At 41.7% G+C, this 21534-nt stretch overlaps 1 protein-coding gene across 5 annotated transcripts in view; it reads right to left on the minus strand.

The window, feature by feature from the left end:
- The window catches only part of ELAPOR2 (endosome-lysosome associated apoptosis and autophagy regulator family member 2), a 100904-nt gene that overhangs the window by 37781 nt on the left and 41589 nt on the right, over positions 1 to 21534 (minus strand). The window contains exons 1-3 of one of the 5 annotated variants that reach the window (XM_032985823.2): positions 11633 to 11656; positions 5710 to 5778; positions 3286 to 3488 (exon numbers count right to left, since the gene is read on the minus strand). In XM_032985823.2, coding sequence (XP_032841714.2) covers positions 3286 to 3409 — 124 coding nt within the window. In that variant the 5' untranslated portion in view covers positions 3410 to 3488; positions 5710 to 5778; positions 11633 to 11656. Of the gene's footprint in view, positions 1 to 3285; positions 5426 to 5709; positions 5779 to 11632; positions 11754 to 14891; positions 15018 to 21534 lie in introns of those variants that run through there. The other 4 variants (XM_009970513.3, XM_032985824.2, XM_042792422.1 and 1 more) reach the window with 4 other exon arrangements.

Raw genomic sequence — 21534 nt, forward strand, 5'->3', positions numbered from 1 at the left:
AATGCACACATTTTTAATAGTAAGAATGACTGATTGCTGGAACAATCTGTCACGGCATGTGATGGACCCTTTGTCTCTCAAGTGCTTCATACCATAACTGGACACCATATGGAAGAAAAGCTCATGCCAAATACAAACTATCAGCCTCAGCATCAGCATAACTGAATGCATTTTAATGGCCTATGAGGTCAAACTATCAAATCTAATTAATCCCCTTCCTCCTAAACATTGTGAGTTTAGAGTGATGGTATCTTACGTCCCTCCTGGATAAGGGGCATCCTGAAGCAGGAGCCCTGCCTACTGTGCAACCACTTCCAAGGAGTGCTTGCAACAGATTACTTTGAAGATCTGACAGCACTTTACAATCACTTTGTAGACATGGAAATTACTCCTCAGGGGGTAAAACAGACAGTAAACAAGCTTGCCTTATTTGCCCTTTGACTGCAAGTCTCCAGGGTCACATTCTGCCTCTTAGTACACCTGGGGCCTCCCAGTAGTTTTGGTGGACTAGGAACAATGTTAGTTGGCACATTTCTCTTCTAGTAACTGACCCTAACAATCTCGTGTTGCTTAAATTTCTGATGCTGGAGTTCAGGATAGGCTTATCATGAACACAGCTGGATTAACAGAGCAGATCCTCACATGTATATGACTACTCAACTTCTTCTGAGGTCTGAAGCCTTCTTCTGGAGTGTTTTCTCATGTCAAGTATCTCCCAGATATTGCCACACCGTGAGAGAGATCAGAATATTCGTGTTTTCACCAGAAGATTAATCAAAACTGCCTCAATGCCCTGAACCCTCCAACACCAAACCTATAATATATTAAATTGTTTTGCTTCTTTATGAAGCCCTGGCCACTCAGTTTCATACCTCCCCTCATCTAGCTTCCCATCCCGCACCACTTAGACCTACTACTCCTACCTCAATCGCTCTTCTCAGTAGATATTTTTCTCCAGACATTTCTTATGATACCAAAACCTATTTCAGCTCTTCTGTTTAGTCTGTTGCCACTAAGCACGTGAATGTTCATGTATCTTTATGTGTCCCCCTGGCTTTCAATTCATTATAGTTTAAAAAAAAAAAAAGACACAGAACTGGATTTTGCCAGATTATAACAACATTACAAAAGGGTAGCAATGGAGCAATTCTACCCAAACCAGTAAAAATAAACAGGAAAAGTAATCTTAAATGTTGGCTTTCCATCTCTCCCTACTCCATTACTGTGGTGTTCATCCAAAGCCGCACTGCCTGGGATTCAGGTGAGATGCTGCCATCTCCTGCAGGCAGAGTCTAGGCTGAATTATCTCAGCTTCCCGTGGACAAAGGTGAAAACTGTAACTCAGAAAGGAAATATGAGGTTGGCAGAGCCACGCAGTTGTCCCTCTGAACAGCTGCTGGGTTCAGCAGACACATGCCACAAACCTGGAGGGGAATATGTGGCCAAGGACAAGTACATAGAGGCATCTGTTCAGTGATACCCTGGGACACTGGGGTCCACACAACATGGAACCAAGGACCAAACAAATTATGGGATGAGGAGAAAAAAAGAAAGCCAAAGGATGAGAGGAAATCATTGCTTCATTATTAATGTTTCCTATAATCTCAGCCAGCTTCACAATGTCTTCTGTGAATAATTTATATGAGGCTTCTCCAATAGACTGTGAATAATTGATGTTCGTTTTCTTCAGTCATTATATCCCAATGTGTTACCAGGAACCAGACTGAATATTAATTTAAGAAAAAAAGTCTGTCAAGGCTGTTTAGGCTTGAAATGTGATCACACTGAAAGCTGATGTAACTTGGGGAAGAGTACCTTCTGTGGAAAAGACCCTTCCTTTTCTGAAGAGTAAATAAATTTTTCCTTTTATCCAAGAAATTATAAAATAAATAAATGCTTTTTTGAGTTCACCTCTTTGACAGGAACAGTACTATTTTTTTCCCACACAGCATCCTTGTCTCTAAATTGGAGAGACATGGATTTGACGGATGGACCACTCAGTGGATAAGGTATTGGGTGGATGGTCACACCTGAGAGTTGCAGTCAATGGCTCGATGTCCAGGTGTCCAGAGCAGTGACAAGTGGCGTTCCTCAAGGGTTGGTATTAGGACCGGTGCTGTTTAACATCTTTGTCAGCGACATGGACAGTGAGATTGAGCGCACCCTCAGCAAGTTTTCTGACGACACCGAGCTGTGTGGGCGGTTGACACACTGGAGGGAAGGGATGCCATCCAGAGGCACCTGGAGATGCTGGAGAAGTGTGTCTGTGCAAACCTCATGAAGTTCGACAAGGCCAAGGGTGAGGTCCTGCACATGGGTCAGGGCAATCCAATGCACAAATACATGCTGGGAGAGGAGTGGACCGAGAGCAGCCCTGCATAAAAGGACTTGGGGGTGTTGGTAAATGGAAAACTGACTATAAGCCAGCAATGTGTGCTTGCAACCCAGAAGGCCAACCATAACCTGGGCCGCATCAAGAAAAGTGTGGGCAGCAGGTCGAGGGAGGGGATTCTCCCTCTTTACTCTATTCTTCTGAGACCCCCACCTGCAGTGCTGTGTCCAGCTCTGGGGCCCCCAGTATAAGAAGGGCATGGACCTGCTCGCACAGGTCAAGAGGAGGCCATGAATATGTTGAGGGGGATGGAACACCTCTTCTATGAGGACAGGCTGAGAGAGTTGGGGTTGTTCAGCCTGGAGAAGAGAAGGCTCTGGGGGGACCTTATTGCAGCCTTCCAGTACTTAAAGGGGACCTATTGGAAAAATGGGGAGGGACTCTTTATCAGGGAGTGTAGGGATAGGACAAGGAATAACGATTTTAAACTCAAAGAGGGTAGGTTTTGATTGGACATTAGGAAGAAATTCTTTACTGTGAGGGTGGTGAGGCACTGGCACATGTTGCCCAGAGATGTTGTGGCTGCCCCATCCCTGGAAGTGTTCAAGGCCAGGTCGGACAGGGCTTTGAGAAACCTGGTCTAGTGGAAGGTGTCCCTGAACATGTCAGGGAGGTTGGAACTAGATGATTTTAAGGTCCCATCCAACCCAAACCATTCTATGATTCTATCATTTTCCCCAGCTGGCTTGGCACATAGGACAGTTTTATTATCACTTTTATTTCATCATTTTCACACTGAAAGGTATGGGTTTGGAATGGGAATACTCAGTAAATTCATGAAAGTGTGGCATAGAGTGAAGGAAGGCAGTCATCACCAAGAGGTTAGCAAACACATTTGCTGCCACTGTTACAACCATTCTAATGGCTCAGCACCCAGATGGCATGAAACATACCTCGAGGTGAGTGAGTATCTCTCCAGGCCCCAGTGACTCCATCAATCTTATTTTGATTGCTCATCAACCAAAGCAGTTGGTGTAAATGTCTTACAGTGTCATTTGAGATGTCCTCTGCACACATACACACACACACACAGAGTGCTTGCCTCTCATCCCTCTACCAAGCCGTAGCAAATCTCAAGGTCTTTCCAGCTGCTTCCCTGTTGAGAGAGAAATCAGACTCAGAGGAAGCTGTGTTTACCTTATTTAATTACATACAAATAGGGTGAAGAAACCATCAAAAGACACTAATGCCAACCTCTCTCTTAGAAGTCTCAATACACACATCAACATGGATTTCCAAGTAACTCTTCTCCAGGAATTAAACTCTGTAGGTTGAGTGCAAACTCTTCTGCTTTTTTAACTATTTACCTAAAAGAATACGTGCTTCAAAAAGCCGACAATGGAATGTTTTCTACAAAGACAGTGTATTTCTTGTGCACAGAAGTAAAAATCTGGAAAAATTACTTGCAGAACTGGAGTATCTCTCAGGGTAACAGTACGCCTTAGGAAAACACCCAGATGGAGATGCCATGGAAAAATGTAGTCTCAAGCCTCAGCCCAGGTGAGAAACCTAATGCCATCAGTAGGATTCACCTACCTGACTTGAGTTAGGAACATGCATTAGCAGAGATGCTTTAAGAGGAATAGGGATAAATATCTGCTTGAGTACTTTGCTAAATCACAGCCTTTTAGTAGCAACTCTTAACCCGTGCCATGCACACCACTGCTGGCTAAACATGTTTGCTACACGACAGCCTTGCACTAATTCCTCAGCTTCAGTGTTCCTCAGAGCAGCCTCCACTGCTGTGTGCTAGTCCCCTCCCCAGTGTGGTCTACTGGGAAAACCTTTCCTTTTATTTTCAGAAAAGACATAAAAATTTTCCTAGGGACACAAGAGAGACGCGGGTGAAACTGAGTTGCCCAGTTCTGTAGGTCATACACACAAAAGTGCCCCTATAAAGATCATGACTTTGAAATCTAACTCTTGTACATCTTGCTGTTCGTGTCAGAGGTGGCTCCAGAGACAGAGTTATATTATGTTTATCTCTGTCAAACATCCTTAATTGCTATGTAATATATGACAAGTTAGGGGCCAAATCTATAGAATATCAAGAAGTTCTCAGATTCCCTGGATATCATGCCCACTAAGAATCTACTTTTTTTGTACTTCAGTGTGAGAGCGGAACCTTCCATATGTGACTCATGTTAACAGGCAGCTTCATAGTAGCCATGTGATTGTTCAAAAGAGGGGGGAGAAGGGAAGATGTTAGTCAAAATGGGGGAGGAGATCAGCATATACCATTTGTGAGCTATCTCAAGGATGGAGGAGTGAAAGGGGAGATGTTCTGAATGCATTTTTTGAACACTGTCTCAAAACAGTACTTTGCCTACAGCTCAGGATACCCAACTGAATCTGTCACCTTATGTAAGTATATCTATGTGCATATGTCAGATCTCAGAGACATGGTTAAAAACAAGCAGCCATTAATAGCTTGACCTCATTGTTTCTTCCAAGGTGAATACCCAAGGAAGCAACATCTGAATGACACTGAATATTAAAAAAATATTAGTATATCGAGATTGATGAAGACAAGACCCAGTGCTTTCAAGCCATGAGAAAAAATGGGAATAGATACATGCCTAGTTCTCAGAGCTACACTGATGTCACCATATTTCCTCTCTTCAGCTGAAACAAAGAAATCCCAATCATTTCAAAGCCCATTAGTGAGACCAGAAAATAATCCTTAGTGTATGTCAAATAAAAAAGGGAAAAAATCTTTCTGATGATTTGTTAGGATTTACATGTTTGCTTCAAAAGGCCTTAACTCGGGACTCATTTAAGCGTGATGAAAAGTAGTTCTTACACATGTTCATATATGAAGAGAATGACACTGTGGTGATAATAAAGTGTTTTGATTACATAACAAACTAATTTGAGATAACAAATAAATGTGACTGTGTAATAAATAGCACCATTCTCACAGGAGTATTTGTATGTACATTCACATCCACATGTGCAATAATGTAAACATTATAGAAACTACTAAAACGTAGCATATTTTCAAGTCTTTACCAGACTTGAACGCTATTTTCAAGTCTTTACCAGACAAATTTCAAAATTTTAAGTAAAACTCAAGAAGAACCAATTATTTAGCACAAAGACTACACAGAATTTGCCTCAATACAAATCTAGTTGACAATAAACAGATGTAAACTCATGTCAGAAATCTGTAATGCAAACACACAGGTTTTGCCAGATGTATAATATTCATTTTATATTACCCATCTAGACAGATGTGTATGTGCATATACAGTATGTTATAAAATTCACAGATGCCCACTGACTTCCAGGTAGTTAGAAGCAGACCCACTTCTTACCTGCTTGGGATATCCAGTCTTACCAGAGACTGAGAGAACATCAAACTCAAAGCCTTCTATTTAAGTTTTCTGTTAGGAAAGCAGAATGTTAAAACTCATGCAGATCACTTAAATTGCCTTAAAGTGTTATAAAACCTCCAAGCCCTGAAAAGGTCATTTGCCCTAATTGTGTCTAAAGTACACTGCAATTAGCAGGAAGATCCATACCTCCTCCTGTGGTATCCTAGGAGCAGATTATAGGAGTTAGAATAAACTCAACAAACACAGCTCAGTAGCAATAAATCAAGACAAATTTTGCTCTCAGGCCCCAGTAGAGTCCATTGTATTTTCTGAAGTCATTGGAGCTTTTCACATGCTTACCATTTGGCACACACTCACATGCCTCGTCTCAAAACTGAAGGACGTTTCTGATTTCAGAGAAGTTGCTCCTGCCTTAGTGGCACCAGGTAAAGGTGAAGTTTGTTAAGAAGAGCCATTAATAACTCCACAGCACCATACACGATCAAATTCTTCCACATTATCAATGTTTTTTGTGTCTCCTCTCTTAAGAAATCTTGTTGATTATAACTGGCATTTGGATGCTGACCATAACAGTGACCCTACCAGCACTTTTTCCCCTTGAACATGGCAAATACAACTCTTTTCAAAATTTTGAGATTCTTACTATGGTTTCTCAATTATGCACATAGCACCACTAAAATTAACAGATATTTATGAGATAAGGTACAACCTGTTCTTATTTAGGATGGCAAAAAATAACTCATATTCTGTGGAATAATGGAGTTAATATTAAAAAAGTATTTGAGAACAAAAAGTGAACCCTTTAAGCCCTTTTTGGTCACAAACTCTGCTGAAAGGAGCATATCAGTGCACCTGGGCACAGCAAGGGCACACTCCGGACCAGATATTTGAGTTGTACTTGAGTCGAGGGAGACAAAGAAGAGAGGAAAGTAAGGAGACATGGAAGGAAGGAAGACTCCAAATTCGGACTTTTAATTTGAGTGTAAAACATGCAGCACATAGTCAAGCTGGCAGAAAAGCCTGACTGTGGCCACTGAAACAGATTGCAGCAGTGTCGGTGGGAGCACATAGCCAAGTCCTGCTCCACTGCCAGGCCCCAAAAGGTCACCATCAGACACTGCATACAGCCCCCACACCAAAGCAAAGGGTTTTCAGAGGTACCAGCCATAACGGGGTGCAGGCAAGGGCTTAGACCCGAATGCAAACCGCTCCCATTAACTACCATAAATATTTTCCATGTTAAAAGCCAAGCAACTGCCTTGATGGCAGTCATTCTTATCAGCTAAATTCCCTTCCTGCTATCAGACTCATGAGGAGATCAGAGTGAGATCTGTGGTAATTAAAAATGAACGAGACCAAATTAGTTAAGCACATTCCTGACTGTCAAGAAGTAATGGAGTGATTCAGAGGTCTGGATTTCACTGAGAGAGGCTTTCTGTCTGTCACCCCTCTCCCAGCACAGTGCTTCTTGCCTCCATGTATGTACCCTACAATGGTACCAGGAAGATGCTTGGAGGGGAAATGTTAAATGGAAAGCAGAAGAGAGCCACACAGAGTAGCTTTAGGTATAATAAATATTGACATTTTCCTAGCCGAGATCTTTGCTGCACTATTAAGGCATCTCTTTGCAGGATCCCTTGCAACCATAATGTGGCAGCATCAGAGATATGACTCATCTCTGAACAAACACAAGCCTGAGAGGCTAAGCAGTTTGGCCTGGTTGTGCCATGGCCTGTCCAGAGGCAGCACAGCCCCACGGGGTGAGCATTGAGATACCCCAGCACACTGAATGGGAAAATGCAGGCTGACACCCTGATGTGGGTTCTGAAAGTGGCAATGCTGCAGCCCCAAAAGGCAAGGGGATCAGAAAAAAAAAGAGGGGAGTGAAATACAGAAAAGGGCATGTTGTCCCAGTGCATTGCAAGCAAGTTATTCTGCTGCAGATTTGCTCCTACACCTTCCCTCCCATATCTGGGGTCACTGCATAGCAGGACCTCCCACAGCATCACAGACATCTGTCATGTGAGGTTCCTTCTTTGTTCCCACCTCCCACCTGGATGGGAAAGATGCAAAGGGGAGGGTAGCAGCAGGGGAAGGTGGGTCGTCACATTGCTCTGTGCTCATGGCAAGATAAAGGCAAGAAACCCTTCTTCTTCTAATAACCAGGTCATAAAACAGTCAAAATATGACAGTCCTTTCTACTCTGAACCCCATGACTATTTCTCAAGAGGACCCTGTCTTCTCTGCAGGTAAACTTTGCTGATTAATATTTTTGAAGACTCAAACAAAAAAAAAGGCTGAACCCTGACACGTTTCAGAGACTACAGCCATTTCGGGGAATGCTGGCAGTTACTCTCAGTGGGTCACAGTCAGCTGTGCTTTGCAGGTCGGCGTGCACTTCAAAATGCAGCAGGGCGCAAAGATACCCAACCTAATTTTAAATGGGTTCATTCAAATGAAAAGCAGTAAAACACAACATCCTGAAAATGAGCACATTTCAAGACACTGACTGAGCTCTGGTGCCACAGTTAGATTGTTCCAGATACGTGAAGCACCTGAGCTAATACATTTTTAGCAATCTCAAGTGTCTTTCCACTCCACTGGAGACCACAGTCTAGACATATTTACAGAGATGATTGGAGACATTTAACATATTGTTATACCATCTTTCAAATTCCTAGTTCAGGCACAATTTAAAAAGAATGATTGTTGAGCATTTGGAAGCGGGAGAGGTTGGCGCAGTATTCTCAGGATCCAAAATTAATGACAGCCTGCAAGTCACTTCTGTTTTCAGGGAGCAGTAAAGATCGATAGCAGATATTCTCAAGTGGCAGCCATTACTGAATAGATGAAAACAACTGCAAACAGCACATTGTGCAGCCAGCAGCGGTGGCAGATGTGTTCCCAAAAAAATGCACTTTCCTACCCAAATTCCTCTATATCCATTGTGTCCTAACTGCCACCAAGGACCACTGAGGGCTCTGTCAACCTCAGGGAGACAAATACAGCCCTAAGAGCTCATGCTGCTATACAACTGCAACCCGTTTTTTAAGAGCAGAGACACAGTTGGCTCAGCTATATGTTAGGACTAGTAGATATCAACCAAAATTTATGAAGATAACAGATGTCCAAAACTAGAAATCATCCTACCTGGGGTAATGGTACTGTGGTCCCGGTTCTGCAGGCTGACGGACTGGAAGAGATACCTAAGGGAGCCAAGACTCTACCAAATTTCAAGATGAGCCCCAGTGTCAGTATGCTCTGGCATAGGGTAGGATATAGAAGATGGAGGAGAATCTGAATAAATTTGTAGAATGTTCAGAAAGACTAATTTCAAATGATATGGTATAGTTATATTTTTTGATATGCCTCAGGATAAAATAACACTAGGCCTATGAGAAAAGGAAAGCATCTCAAGGAGGCATTAATTACTTGGTGAGATGTGTATGCAACCCCTGGCCAAGTCTGTAGCACAAATCTCACTCTGCACAGGATCCACCAAGAATGTGAGTTGTAGCAGCCCCAAATATAGAACCTTTCATTTTCCTCAGGCTACAGAAATAAATTTATGGTTTTAGTATAAGACATCCTTGGTCCAGCTGCTGTGTTGTCAGATGAGACAGAAGCCACCAGCTCAGAGAATGTGACAAGTCAGTGAGGAGGCATCTATCTGTCAGCATTTTCAATACAATTCATTATCAACAACAGACACCCATGTGCAAACTCTAAAGAGCTGGAGGGCACATAATTTTCAAAAGCTGCCCCATCCAGCATATGCCACCCATTGAAGAATGGACTGTCAATCAAACTCTACACTGGTTTAAACATATTACAGTAAAAAACACCATGTTAGCCAAGCTGAATGGGAGGAGTGTTCCCTACACATTCCTGCAGTGATTGGCTACTGTTGACAGATTCACATTTTCAGGCTGAAAGATTGGTTGTTCTTAAAGCAAAAGGTAAAAGACCAGGAGATGAGAAACCTAAAATTACTTTTGCCATCAGACTATAGCCAGACATCTCCTGAAGCCAGATAATCTACTACAGACACAAAAAAAGACAGAACTATATTAACATCCCTGCACTCTCAAGAGCCCAAAGAGATGAGTTCTGATGGGTTCAGTAAAAAAAGTCAAGTATCCATCCAATTGCTTCTCAAACCAGCTGAATTTCCACAGGACTTAATAGCAACATTACAAGGAGGAGAGGCATCTACTGAGATGAGTTTTCCAGTGTATTTAATAGAATCCTGTACTTTGGTGTACAATACCACAGTCAATCTACTGGGTAAAGTTTTCCCCTTGTCTACCAGGGGGCCAGATATGGAGAAGCCAGAGATTCATCTATTGTTATAAAACATTTAAATTTTCACTGGAACTGATTTAAGACCAGAAAGACACACAAATAAGAGGACATGAAGAGGGAAGTGCACCATTTGTTGAAATCTGTAGCAAAAAGTCGAGGAGAGTGTAATGTTGCTGGACATTAAAACATTTATCATAAGAATTAAGAAGAAATACCGTATGTCAGAAAAAATGAGTTATACCTAAGTACTCCAGCGTACACCAAAAGTGGTTTTGCAGCAGAAGGGATAACATTGTCTGCTCCTTTATCGTGCAGACAGCAAAAAGTAATAGGTTTGAAGTATAACAAGAGAGATTCAACAGCAGAAGAAGCTGTAACAGGAGGGAAAATGAAAAGAACAAAATAGATGAGCAAGTATCTGAAGAGCTCACCTGAGGTCCCTGAAAACAGTCCATCCAAACATCAGCCATGAATGACAAAGTCATTGCTACTATAGCTATTTGGGCTGGGGGATGAATTAGGGGATCACTGAAGTGCTTCCCAGCTCTATATTTCTGTAATTGAAAAACACATCCTAAGGATATACAGACATTCCACATTTAAAACCTCAGAAACTAAACCCGAGTACCAGGAATGACACAGGCAACTTCTCAGATGATGCTTGCATACAGTCAGCAATCTTCCAGTGGTCAACACTGCTGTAGAAATCATTTATGTGTCTCACACTGGATCATATGTCATAAAGAAATGAACAATAAATCTTTAGAGGAGGAGAGTCAGAAGTGAGTAAATCTCACCTCTCCTACAGTAGAACTGAAAGGATGTTGCCGTTGTTCATCTTGTTTGTCATATACAATAATTTATACTCCCTAGTACAAACTACTGAGAAAGTAAAGCACTGCTAGGATCTTTTGTGGAGAGAATTTCTAGAGCAAGGAAGTGTGATGGGAAAGAGCATTCAGCCTGGGAAGCTACAAAACAATGAGGGAACAGTTCAAATGTGTTTGCAGAACAGCTGTTCGCTTTTGTGTCCAGATGCAAACAAGTGTTTTAACATTTAAAAAAATACAGGACCAAGTGATATGAGAACACTTCAAGTTGTTGAAAATAAATACACAAATAAATGAAATGCAAAAGCTTCATCATGAAAATAACTCAGGCAAAAATGATATTTACCATTACTTATGCATTCAGCTTATTAATGAGCTAAATAATGCAGGTAACGAGAATGTGGACACTATGAAAATATTATTTGGCCACACCTGGTCACCATTTTGGCCAATATAGCTACGAATGAACTGGAGAACTGCAGAACTTAAGAGTATGGTAGCTCAAGACAAGCAACTGCATCTCTTCAAGGGGTGTTGTAATAGACGTGCCTTGTCTGTGAATTAGCACACAAGGGTACCTGTAGCAGATACTGAGCTATACAACTACGCTGCAGAGACAATCCCTGCTCCACAGATCCAAGAGACAAGAAGGAGGAATGGAGGGAAAGGACTAACTCAGGACATTAGTGACAGAGCTCAGAAGCCATATAAGGGTAAATAGCACAAACAGCTAGTAACGGTCTGTAAAATGAAAAGTGCCAACATACTGCATTCCTTCCCTTTCACCGGGTCGGGTAGTCCAGAGCACTCCACCGACGGATTCGGGACAGCCACCCTCCATCTGGAGCCACTGCTGTCACACTCTGTGTACTCGAAGTGGTAATCTGTCTGCAAGCAATTACAAAGAGTTTCAGTTTCATTGTAACATTTGCATATTAAGATCATTAATCAAGACTGGGATTAGCAAACTCAGTTATAATTAAACCAGAAAGGAAGTAGCTGGTGTGGAACATACTGTGCAGCACTCTCACTGCTTTGATGATCACCGTGTATCATCACAGAGCAAGCACAAAGCACATCGGATGCTGTGCAGCACAAATGTTAAGGCACAGGGTGGGATTTGCAAAATCACTTGAGAGATGGGACACAGGTGCCACTGTAATTTTTTTCCAGTCTCTTAGAGCAGGATTGATCCCAAAATTCTGGCCATCATGGTATTTGATCTACAGCAGCCAGCCAGGCTTTCTCTCTGGTCAACGAAGCAAGCCATATGCAGAGCACAAGTCACTCCATGTTAAGTTGGATGTCTAAAATCTATGGGATGAATCATCCTCTGTGAATTCCTTTCCCTCTTCATCAATTTCAGAGGAAGCCCAGACAAATTAGGGGAGATACACCCAGTATTGGGATACCTCTGAAAATGCCATCCAGGGTCAGCTCTGAGGAGTATCTCAGAGCAGAATGATGGTGTAATGGGAGATCAGTCCCATGATCTTTGTGACTGAGATAGCCCTGAGTAGCCTAAGTGAAAAGCAGTAAGAAACTTCCTAGCATTAGGTAGGAAATAATATTAGCTATTTATCTTATTAGTAATAGTGATTCAGATCCCACATACAATCTAGACTCACACCTAGTTACATTTTAATTTTGTCTTTGTAGCTTTGTTTCCAATCCATATCCCGGAATTTTACTATTAAAATAAAACTCAACATCTCATTCTTGAACCAGCTTGGTATCAAGAGTGAGTTTGGGTGAAGCTGGCAGAACTGGTGTATAACTTTCTTCAGAGGGAACAGTACTATATTAAAAAGACAATTACTGGCAAGCTCCATGAAATATCTCCACATGTGCAAGGCCACCTCCAGCTCCCTTTGCAGTCAATAAAGGGAAAGTTTTGAACACATGCCTATTTTAGACACCTTCTGCAAAGGGGACATGGAGATAACACATGTCCTAGAAACACTTCTTTCTCTTCACTGGCTACAGAGGGAAACCAGCCACTTGGTTTGGTTGGAGACCTCTCCATCCTCGGGGGCACCCCACCTCCAATACTGCATGGCCCTGCGTGGCCCATAAAAATAACACACAAAGTTGTGGAACTCAGGAAAACGGGATCAGAGCTTTAGCGACAGGCTCGAGGTTTAGGCAGCTTGAGGGCAGACTGGTGTGGTGGATCCATAAAGTTTGGTTGGTTCCTTTCAATTTAGCTGGCTTCTCCTGGTAGGACTGGCCATGAATCAAGGAGGGGGAAGGCAATGCACAAGTAGAAGAGCTCCTTAGCTGTCATAGCTCACTCTCACTACAGTGAAACCCACCCATGAGGCAGCATAAATCTGCCTTCCTAAAGATCTGCGTCACTATGACTGCAGACATCAGTCCCTAAGCTACATTACCCTAGGAGGAGGTACTCTGTGCACACAAGGATTATTTGGGGGGAAATCTTTTCTGGCTCCTTCTATGACCCCTTGCAGTGCTGACATCCCACATGGTGATGCAGGAGAAGGTGAATCAAGTGGATAAGGGTCAGTCTATGCTGGCTCTGTATAGAATACTTAATCTCTGCAAATATTCAACTGACTCACGAGGAGAAGACTTTCAATTCTCATTTACTTATAGAAAAACAAACAATACTGAGTTTAATACTTCAACTGTTACCGTAACTCTCCAGAGATATTCAGATGTTCTACCTAAACATCATTAAAGCCGTTGCTATTTTGCATCCAAGTGCAAATAATATTCTGATTTCTTTGGGATTAATATTTTAATGGTTCAATAAATGTCTTTGTGGCTCAACTTATGGTTTAGAAACCTAACTAACAGCACAGAAGAAAGGAAAAATATTTGTCTCAAAAATAAATCAAGGCATAAGACGATACTATCAAACCCAGAGCCACACATGAAATACGATATATCACACTCTCAGTACTACAAATCTACTAAATTAAAATACACATTTTCCCCCTTTCATCTCATTTTACAATCTTGAAGTAACAGAAAAAAACAGTCCTTAATCATCTTGGTATGAAATATGCATATAAGGCAACCAGAATACATAAATAACATATCTGTAATAGATCCATCCCATAGTTCATCTCATATAAGAAAAAAAAAAAACTGTAAAATAAAATATGCAAGACTGGAGTGAAGCAAATAAAAGAATATTTAAATGCTCTGAATCTGACTCATGTTCAGATTTCTTTTCTATTTCATATCAAGTCAAAAATATGATGGAGAGCCGTTTGGTGTCAAGAATCCAGGTTGTTCTCATAGCCACCCTCTCAAAATACACTTCAGGGATTTCTAGCCAGCATGCAATCCTTCTGCAGCCAGAGAGGATCTCAGAAGTGCTGCAGCTGCAAGGGACACACCATGCAGTGCAGAAGCACCTACTCTAACAGTTGTCTGATTGTCAACTATCACCAAAGATTCAAAACTCAGGACAGTAATTAAAATATAAAGAAAAAATTTTCTGCTCTCCTAAGATCAGAAAGAAGAGTCAGGTCTCTATGTCTCCTATTCCATTCCTCCATGGAAATCTCTCCAGCTTTAACCAGTCAGATGAGGTTTCTGGAGAGAGGGACCCAAGAGATGTCCTTTGCTCTGACCACCCCATCTTCATGTGATACTAGACATGTCCACAGAGGAGTCCCAAGACTCACAAGGAAGGTCATACAGTAGAGCTAGAGTTCCATTACTTTTCTTCTTACCTGAAGAAACCCTTTTTGTGATTTTTCCCATCCCTAGCCAAGTTCAGCTCCAGCTGTGCCTTGGCTTTCTTATACTATACTATAATATACTAATACTATGCTATACTATACTATGCTACGCTATGCTATGCTATGCCATGCCATGCTATGCTATGCTATACTACAGTTCTTCTCCCCCATACTATAGTTTTACCTAGAAACAACCACTGAGAGCCTAGACGTATCCCTCTTTTATAACCAGAATATATCCACGCTGCATCATAGGCATGACAGCAGCTCACTGCTGGCCAGTTTTAAATTAACCAGTTTGGCTACTTACAGTGGGTGAATGTAATTGCATGGAGCTCTGGTTCAGCTAAATGATCCAGCATCTCAAGCTGGTTTAGCAGCCATGGTGACACTGTCCTCAGCACCTGGTGTAGCTCAGGTCCATCCCCACAAGCTGGAAGCACACCTTGACTGCAGCACCAACATCTTCAGAGCACACGTGATGTATGGCAGGCACTGGAAATCACCCACTAACCCTGGCTTACCAGGCTCAGCACTTCTAATCTGCCTCAGCAATTTGAACTTCCAAATATAGAAGGCTGACAGAAGAACCTCCTCAGCACCTTGGGACACTTACAGTACCTTTGCCTCTCACTGAAAAATGCTGTAGCATTATGTTGGGATTTCTTCTCTTCCCTGAAGAATAAATTTATTCACCCACCAGTTCTCTGAAATTAACTTCATGGCAAATACATTGCCAGGTGTTATCCGTTGCCAGCTATTACTCTGTTTTTGCTTGCAATGTTTTTTTCTCCACTGTCATCCAGACTTATAGTATCTTTAAGTTTGGCCATGGGCCTGTTTTAATTTTAAATGTAATTCTGATTCTGTTTTATTACTTTTCTGGGCTTGGCCTTAATTTTCTAAACATGTCCCTCCCTCAGTTCAGCTGTTATTTCTTATAACATTTCCTATTTTATTGCTCACAATTCCTAGGCTTTGGTAAACTAGTTTGAATTTCAGGCCCAAAGAGTAGGTTTCCATAGGAAAGTGTCTCTCAGGAAAAAAATAACACCTCATATAGCATTAAGTTTAAAAAAAAAAAAAAATCTAAATGGAAAATTGATGCTGATGTTGTTCCAAGAAGTCACTCAGAATCAATGTGTAGTCCTCAGCATTACATTTCAAATGAAAGGTTAATAGTAACCTGAAAAATGCCTCCAAATATAGGCAAGTGCAATTGTTTTGCCCTGTGCTGAATTTTGCTTTATTGTTCTTGTAGAATTAGTGAAATCACATCTGCACTACCATACAAAGCTGTTATAAGAAACTCTCTGACATGTACGCTCTCTTTGAAAGACACTGTGTACAAAAAGATGTCCTCGTGCATGTACATCATGTCAAAGAAATAGTGCACTGGTCACAGTTCTGCCAGGGGGAGAAAAAAATGACAGAATTTGTCCAGCGTCCTATGTTCAAAAAACATTGATACAAGATTGATGGTGTGGACCCACCACCCTTGCACACATCCTGTGCAAAACTCCACCAGGCATCACCTATCTCCCTGGGGACACCTGCACCTCCTGTCCTGCAGCTCTTCTCCAGCTCCCAGATCACCATGAGCTGGCTGAGAAACACTTCAGCAAGGGATGTCCCCCCCTCAAGTGTCCTCTAACACCTCTGCCCCTCTTACACAATCCTTGGCTTGTCTCTAAGTGGCACCAAGTGCTCCTCCTTGACCGGGTCACCAGACCCAGTGCTTGTACTGTTAGATGTTTCCAGTGCAGATCTCTACATCTGAGCTAGTCATCTCATGGTCCTTTACAACAGTTGACAGACAGACATTTCCAGGTCACAGATCCTCTCTTCTTAAAGTAAATGTCTATTTCAGGACATTTCTTAAATTCTAGACGTCTCAGTTTCCTCTCAGTTGACTGAAGAGCTTTCTCCCAAATAACCCCCTGTAGAACAGAGCTTTCTCCATGACAAAGAGCAACACCCACTTCAATGCCTTTCCTATTTTTCTGCACCATCTTTTCATTCCCTACTTTCACCTGGATGGGAGATGCCCTGTAACCCTTCCCACTTAACTAGAACTGAAGGGCAGAGAGGGCACAAGCCCTTACAACCGGTTCCCAATGCACTGAACACTTGATCTGGGCACAAAACTATGGATGAAGTCCAGAAGCAATAAACATTTACCATATCTGTTATGAAATAGAACATCAAGAGTCTCTTGCAATTTAACAGCTTGCTATGCTCATGTTGTTTTCCAACCACAGACATCACTGAGCCAAAAAAAAAAAAAAAAGCTAAAAGCTTCTACTCTACCTGCAACAGCTTTACTAAACAACTATCAAGAGGTCTGTTACTTACTCCTTCCCCAAACTTGCACTGCTTGTTCCACTGATACTTTTGCTTAACCTGATTAACTGCACACAATGCTATTAAAAGATATTGCTTGCCGAAACGGACATCCATAATCTTTACAGACCCGTGTGCTATTTATATTTACATGTGCAACAGGGATTAGCTGTGTATTTATTAAAAAAAAAAAAAAAAAAAAAAAGACCCACACACAAATAAACGATTTTTTAAGGAAAGAATGAATACAGGAGGAGGTAAGGAGGGACTCCAATCCCACTGAGCACTCTTGCAATCCCTCCGCACTAATCACACCAAAAAGGAGACAATATTTTCACTTCCCCGGTACACCAATATGTGATATCCCAAAAGACAGCAGGTGTAGAAACACAGCAGTCCCTCTGCATGGCTGTGTTTCCCCACGTCTGGCCTCTGTAGCATTAGCACACTCAGGGACAATGCATTCAACACTTTGAGACTACTCCAGTGCTTTCAAGGGCTGCCTACCAGGCACTTCTCCTAATTCAGGCTTTGAAAGAGGAGATACAAGTTCCCATTTCTTACTAGTATCATATTTCTAGCCCATCCTCCTCCTTTACTGCATTCATTATTTCTAATTATACACTTTGGCATCAGTATATATCCCTGCTTTCCCTCTGTGCTCCTACCATCCCCAGCCCATGAGTGAGCAGCAGACCCGTCCGTCAGCAGGGCTCTGTCACATCACTCATTTAGACCTAATGACCAGCTCTACACTTCTCCTTAATGTGCACACACTCCTCTTTAATCTCCTTTGACATTACTTGTATCAGTGCTTTACAGCTGAAAACTTGAGCCAGGCTTTCACTTATTTCCATCCATATTCCTAAATCCCCAAATTCCTAAAGACATTTATGTGTATTCTGTCACATTTCTCTTTCTGGACTCCAAATTCATTTGTGACTTTTTTGGCAGTGAGAAACCCAGCCCTAACTGCATTACTTAGAACTCCACAAGGCAGCTGCATGTATTCAGACTTTTTGAAAATCAAACTATTTGCATCTTGAGCCTAATTCCAGCACCAGGTTTCAACTACCAGAAGCTGAGGTTGAAATACTGCCAAAGCCATCTGCAAATTAAAGATGAACTCAAGAGATTTACTGAATGAAAGCCAAAATTCAGCAAAAATATATCATCAATATTTGTAAGGAATCAGAATTAATGACATTTTAGGTAAATTTTTATATAATATGTTTAAACATAATTCCCAGGATTCTAATCCAAATGTATTAAAATAAATGTCTAGTCCTAGGCCAGTGAGCAGAGTGGCCTTTAGTGGACAGATCTCTGCAGAATGGTGGTGTAAGTCCAAAAAGCCATGAGCAACTCTGTCAGCAGGAGGAGGACAGAGACAACCCTTATCAATGTTTAGAAACAAATAGCTGATAGAAAAATGTTTGGATGAATATTGTGTCCCAGTGGAAATGAGAAAGCTACTGAGTTCTCATACCAACCAGGTCAAAGGACTTCATTTGCCCTTGATCAACATACTTCAGCAGATGATGGTCAGCAGAGAGAGGAGGTGCTTCCAGCACATCTCAGATATTCAAATCAGGGCACGTGAACTGTATTTGCTTCTCCCTCCAGAACTGGAGGACCTAGCTCACCTAGCTTGTACACACACATTTCCACACAAGCATCTGAGGTTAGGTGGGAAAAGTCCTTCTCTTTATGTGTCTTCACCCAACTGTGACATGCTGAGCTGCCATTTCAATTTTGAATGCATTGGTGTAGCCTCTGAACATCTCCTAGTCCAAGAGGCACCTACCTCTCAACTGAGCCTCCCAGAGATGCTTGTCATAGAAATAATGTGTTATTACTATGGCAGAGTTTTAAGGTAAGAGATAGCAGGGCTAGAAGGGCACTTCAGAAGCCATTTAGTCCATCTTCTTGTCTACTTCCCTAAAACATTCCTGACAGGTTTGCCTAACCTCTTACAAAACTCCCAGTGATGGATGTTACGCAGCTTTGCAGGGTAAAGCTCATAGTTATTGGCTAGATAAAATGATGCTAATGTGCACAGACAACTCATCAGGAAGCTAATGAAGCAGTTATCATCATCAAGGAAGCTCAGTACAAGAGTTAGGAAAAATACATGGGGTTGAAGGGTTTGTTTGTTGAAAAGTGCAGCCAAAAAGGTAACATTTCAACATATAAACAGATTCAGAGAGCATGGCTGACACCAAAGGCTGGCTGTGTCCTTCCAAGAAGCAGCATTTACTATACAATATATTTACTATATAGTTATTGTATGGTTTGTTAGGAACAGTGCATTCCCATGTAACACAACATCACTTGCATGAAACTTCAGGGCTATGCTCTGAGCAGTGTCTTCTCTTGGCCTTCAGCCACCCTCACTCTTGAAATAAGTGATTTCACCAATCTCACTGGGCACCGGATGGGGTCAGACACAGTCATCTTTCAGCAGAGATGGTGAGCTTTTTCACTCTGACATTTCTTCAGCCTTTGCCAAATCCCTTTCAGCAGCAGTCCAGTAATGACTAGGAGAGTTTTTATTATCATTATCTTATTTATCTTTTCAGTGACCATTTTCAGTTTGAAAAGGTTGGGTCAGCCAGCAGCCCTTTGACTGTGAGAAATTTATTTTTCTTTTAAATAAAATTTCACAAAAAAAGCAATGTGCAGTCCTACCCCAGCCATCTTTGAAAGTGTCTGGGATTATTTATTTTTGTAACCTGCAGAGGCAAGTACTCTTTTGTAAAACAGTGGCTCTTTCATCCAGGGCCTCATCTGTTGCCCAGCTAAGTCAATAAAAAATATCCGTTGACTTCAAAGAACAACAGGATGAGACACAGTCAATCAGCTCATGTACCCATCACCCGAAATATTAAATATCAGGCAATGGGCATTGCCATCCTTGCAAGTAAAACTCTAGAGAAAGCAAAGACCATTCTACCTTTTAAGATCATCCATTGAATTTCATGGGTGGAGATACCAAATGCAGAATTCTACAGGATAGTGCAAAATGGTCCTCAAAAATATTACTTTCAGCCAGACAAACTATATGTGTGGAGACGTCTCCAGTGATGGCTTAATAAGTTAATAAGGGATATTGGGCAGCTTGCCTGACCCAACCCATGCTTTTCCTCTTCCCTTGTGTCAGCACTACAGTTTAGAAGAACCCAATCCATCATAAAGTAATATTTTTCAATAGTTTTCAGCCAGAACAGCTCCCTGATCTGGTTCATCACACACTGTGTGAGCACTACTGTGAACACAGAGGAGAAAGTGGTGATAGCTGGCCGAGGTGGAAAGATGGAGAGGGGAAGAAAAGCTGGGAACAGGACTAACTTAATGGCCATGCAGACTTAAACTGGGATAAACTTATGGCAAAAGTGCACCTTGATCCTGATGTCTCCTCTCTCAGCTTTCACAGCTGTATTATTCAAGGGTTTGGGTCTCTCTCAGGCATCACAGAATAGTTTAATGAATATGGAAATTAAAACAGTCTCTAGAGATATACAACTCCACAGCCACTCAACAGAATTTCCAAATGCATATTCTGGATCATAGCAACAAAGCCTTACAAATCTTCATCAAAGAGAGACTTTTTAATGCCTATCAGACCATAAAAAATAGAGAACAAAAGAATAAACTTTGTGTTTTGACTACACCTTTGGTGAAATGCTGACTCCTTTTTTAATACTCCCCTGCTTTACACAAAGCAACTTGCAGGAAAGCCATCAGTAGGAAATTCAGATGCAATAGTACATACTTACATGGTATGCTAAGCCCTAAAATATTTTTTTCCTGAAGGAGAAAGTAGGAGTTAAATCCTCCCACTCTGCTCCATTTCGCCCCATAGCTTGACTGGGGTAATCTGGAGATGTGGGAGTGAGGGCTGTAGACACTTCTCAGATAAAGCACATGAGATGGAAGTAGTAAATGGCACCTAGTGAAAACGGCAAGCTCTCAACTCCTTTAGCAAGCAGGAGGATTAGGGTTCTTTTACAATGATTAGGCAGGTTAGTATGGACCAGAGGCACAAGTCCTTCTGCCTGGTCATCTGCTGTCTTGCTGTGGAGTCTCAAAGAATTCTTCACTCACCTGCCCTACAAGTATAATCTCATTTTGCACGCCTGGAGATGATACACTTCTCTGCAGATTATTTTGGGAGACAGACCATTTTTGAGTGTCTTACCTAATGTCAAATTATGAGACAAGTCAGGAGTGGAATCCAGAAGCTGAGTTCTTAAAGTGATAATACTTCTTATTCTACAGGCAAAGGACAAAACCACAAAACGGTTCTAAATTAACTAATGTAATTCCACCACATTTCACCCACTGTCTGCATAGCTTCAGAAGAATGGAAGGCTTAGAGCAATAATAGGCCAATTACAGGAGCCTCAAAGAGAACACTTATCAGGATAGACCTTGTAAAAACAGCAGGTTAATAACCTGTTGCCATGCCCGTGACGGGACATTCAATGTATGAGAGCTGCCAAACACCTACCAGAAAGAGGACATTAACGTATCAAATAATATGGCCCAGAACATCAGAAGTTTCCCATTCTATTTCTCCACCAACACATCCCTGTCATCATCTGATA

This window comes from Tyto alba, unplaced genomic scaffold (assembly GCF_018691265.1).
Source record: "Tyto alba isolate M040663 unplaced genomic scaffold, T.alba_DEE_v4.0 Super-Scaffold_2, whole genome shotgun sequence".
In the NCBI taxonomy this organism is placed as follows: domain Eukaryota; kingdom Metazoa; phylum Chordata; class Aves; order Strigiformes; family Tytonidae; genus Tyto; species Tyto alba.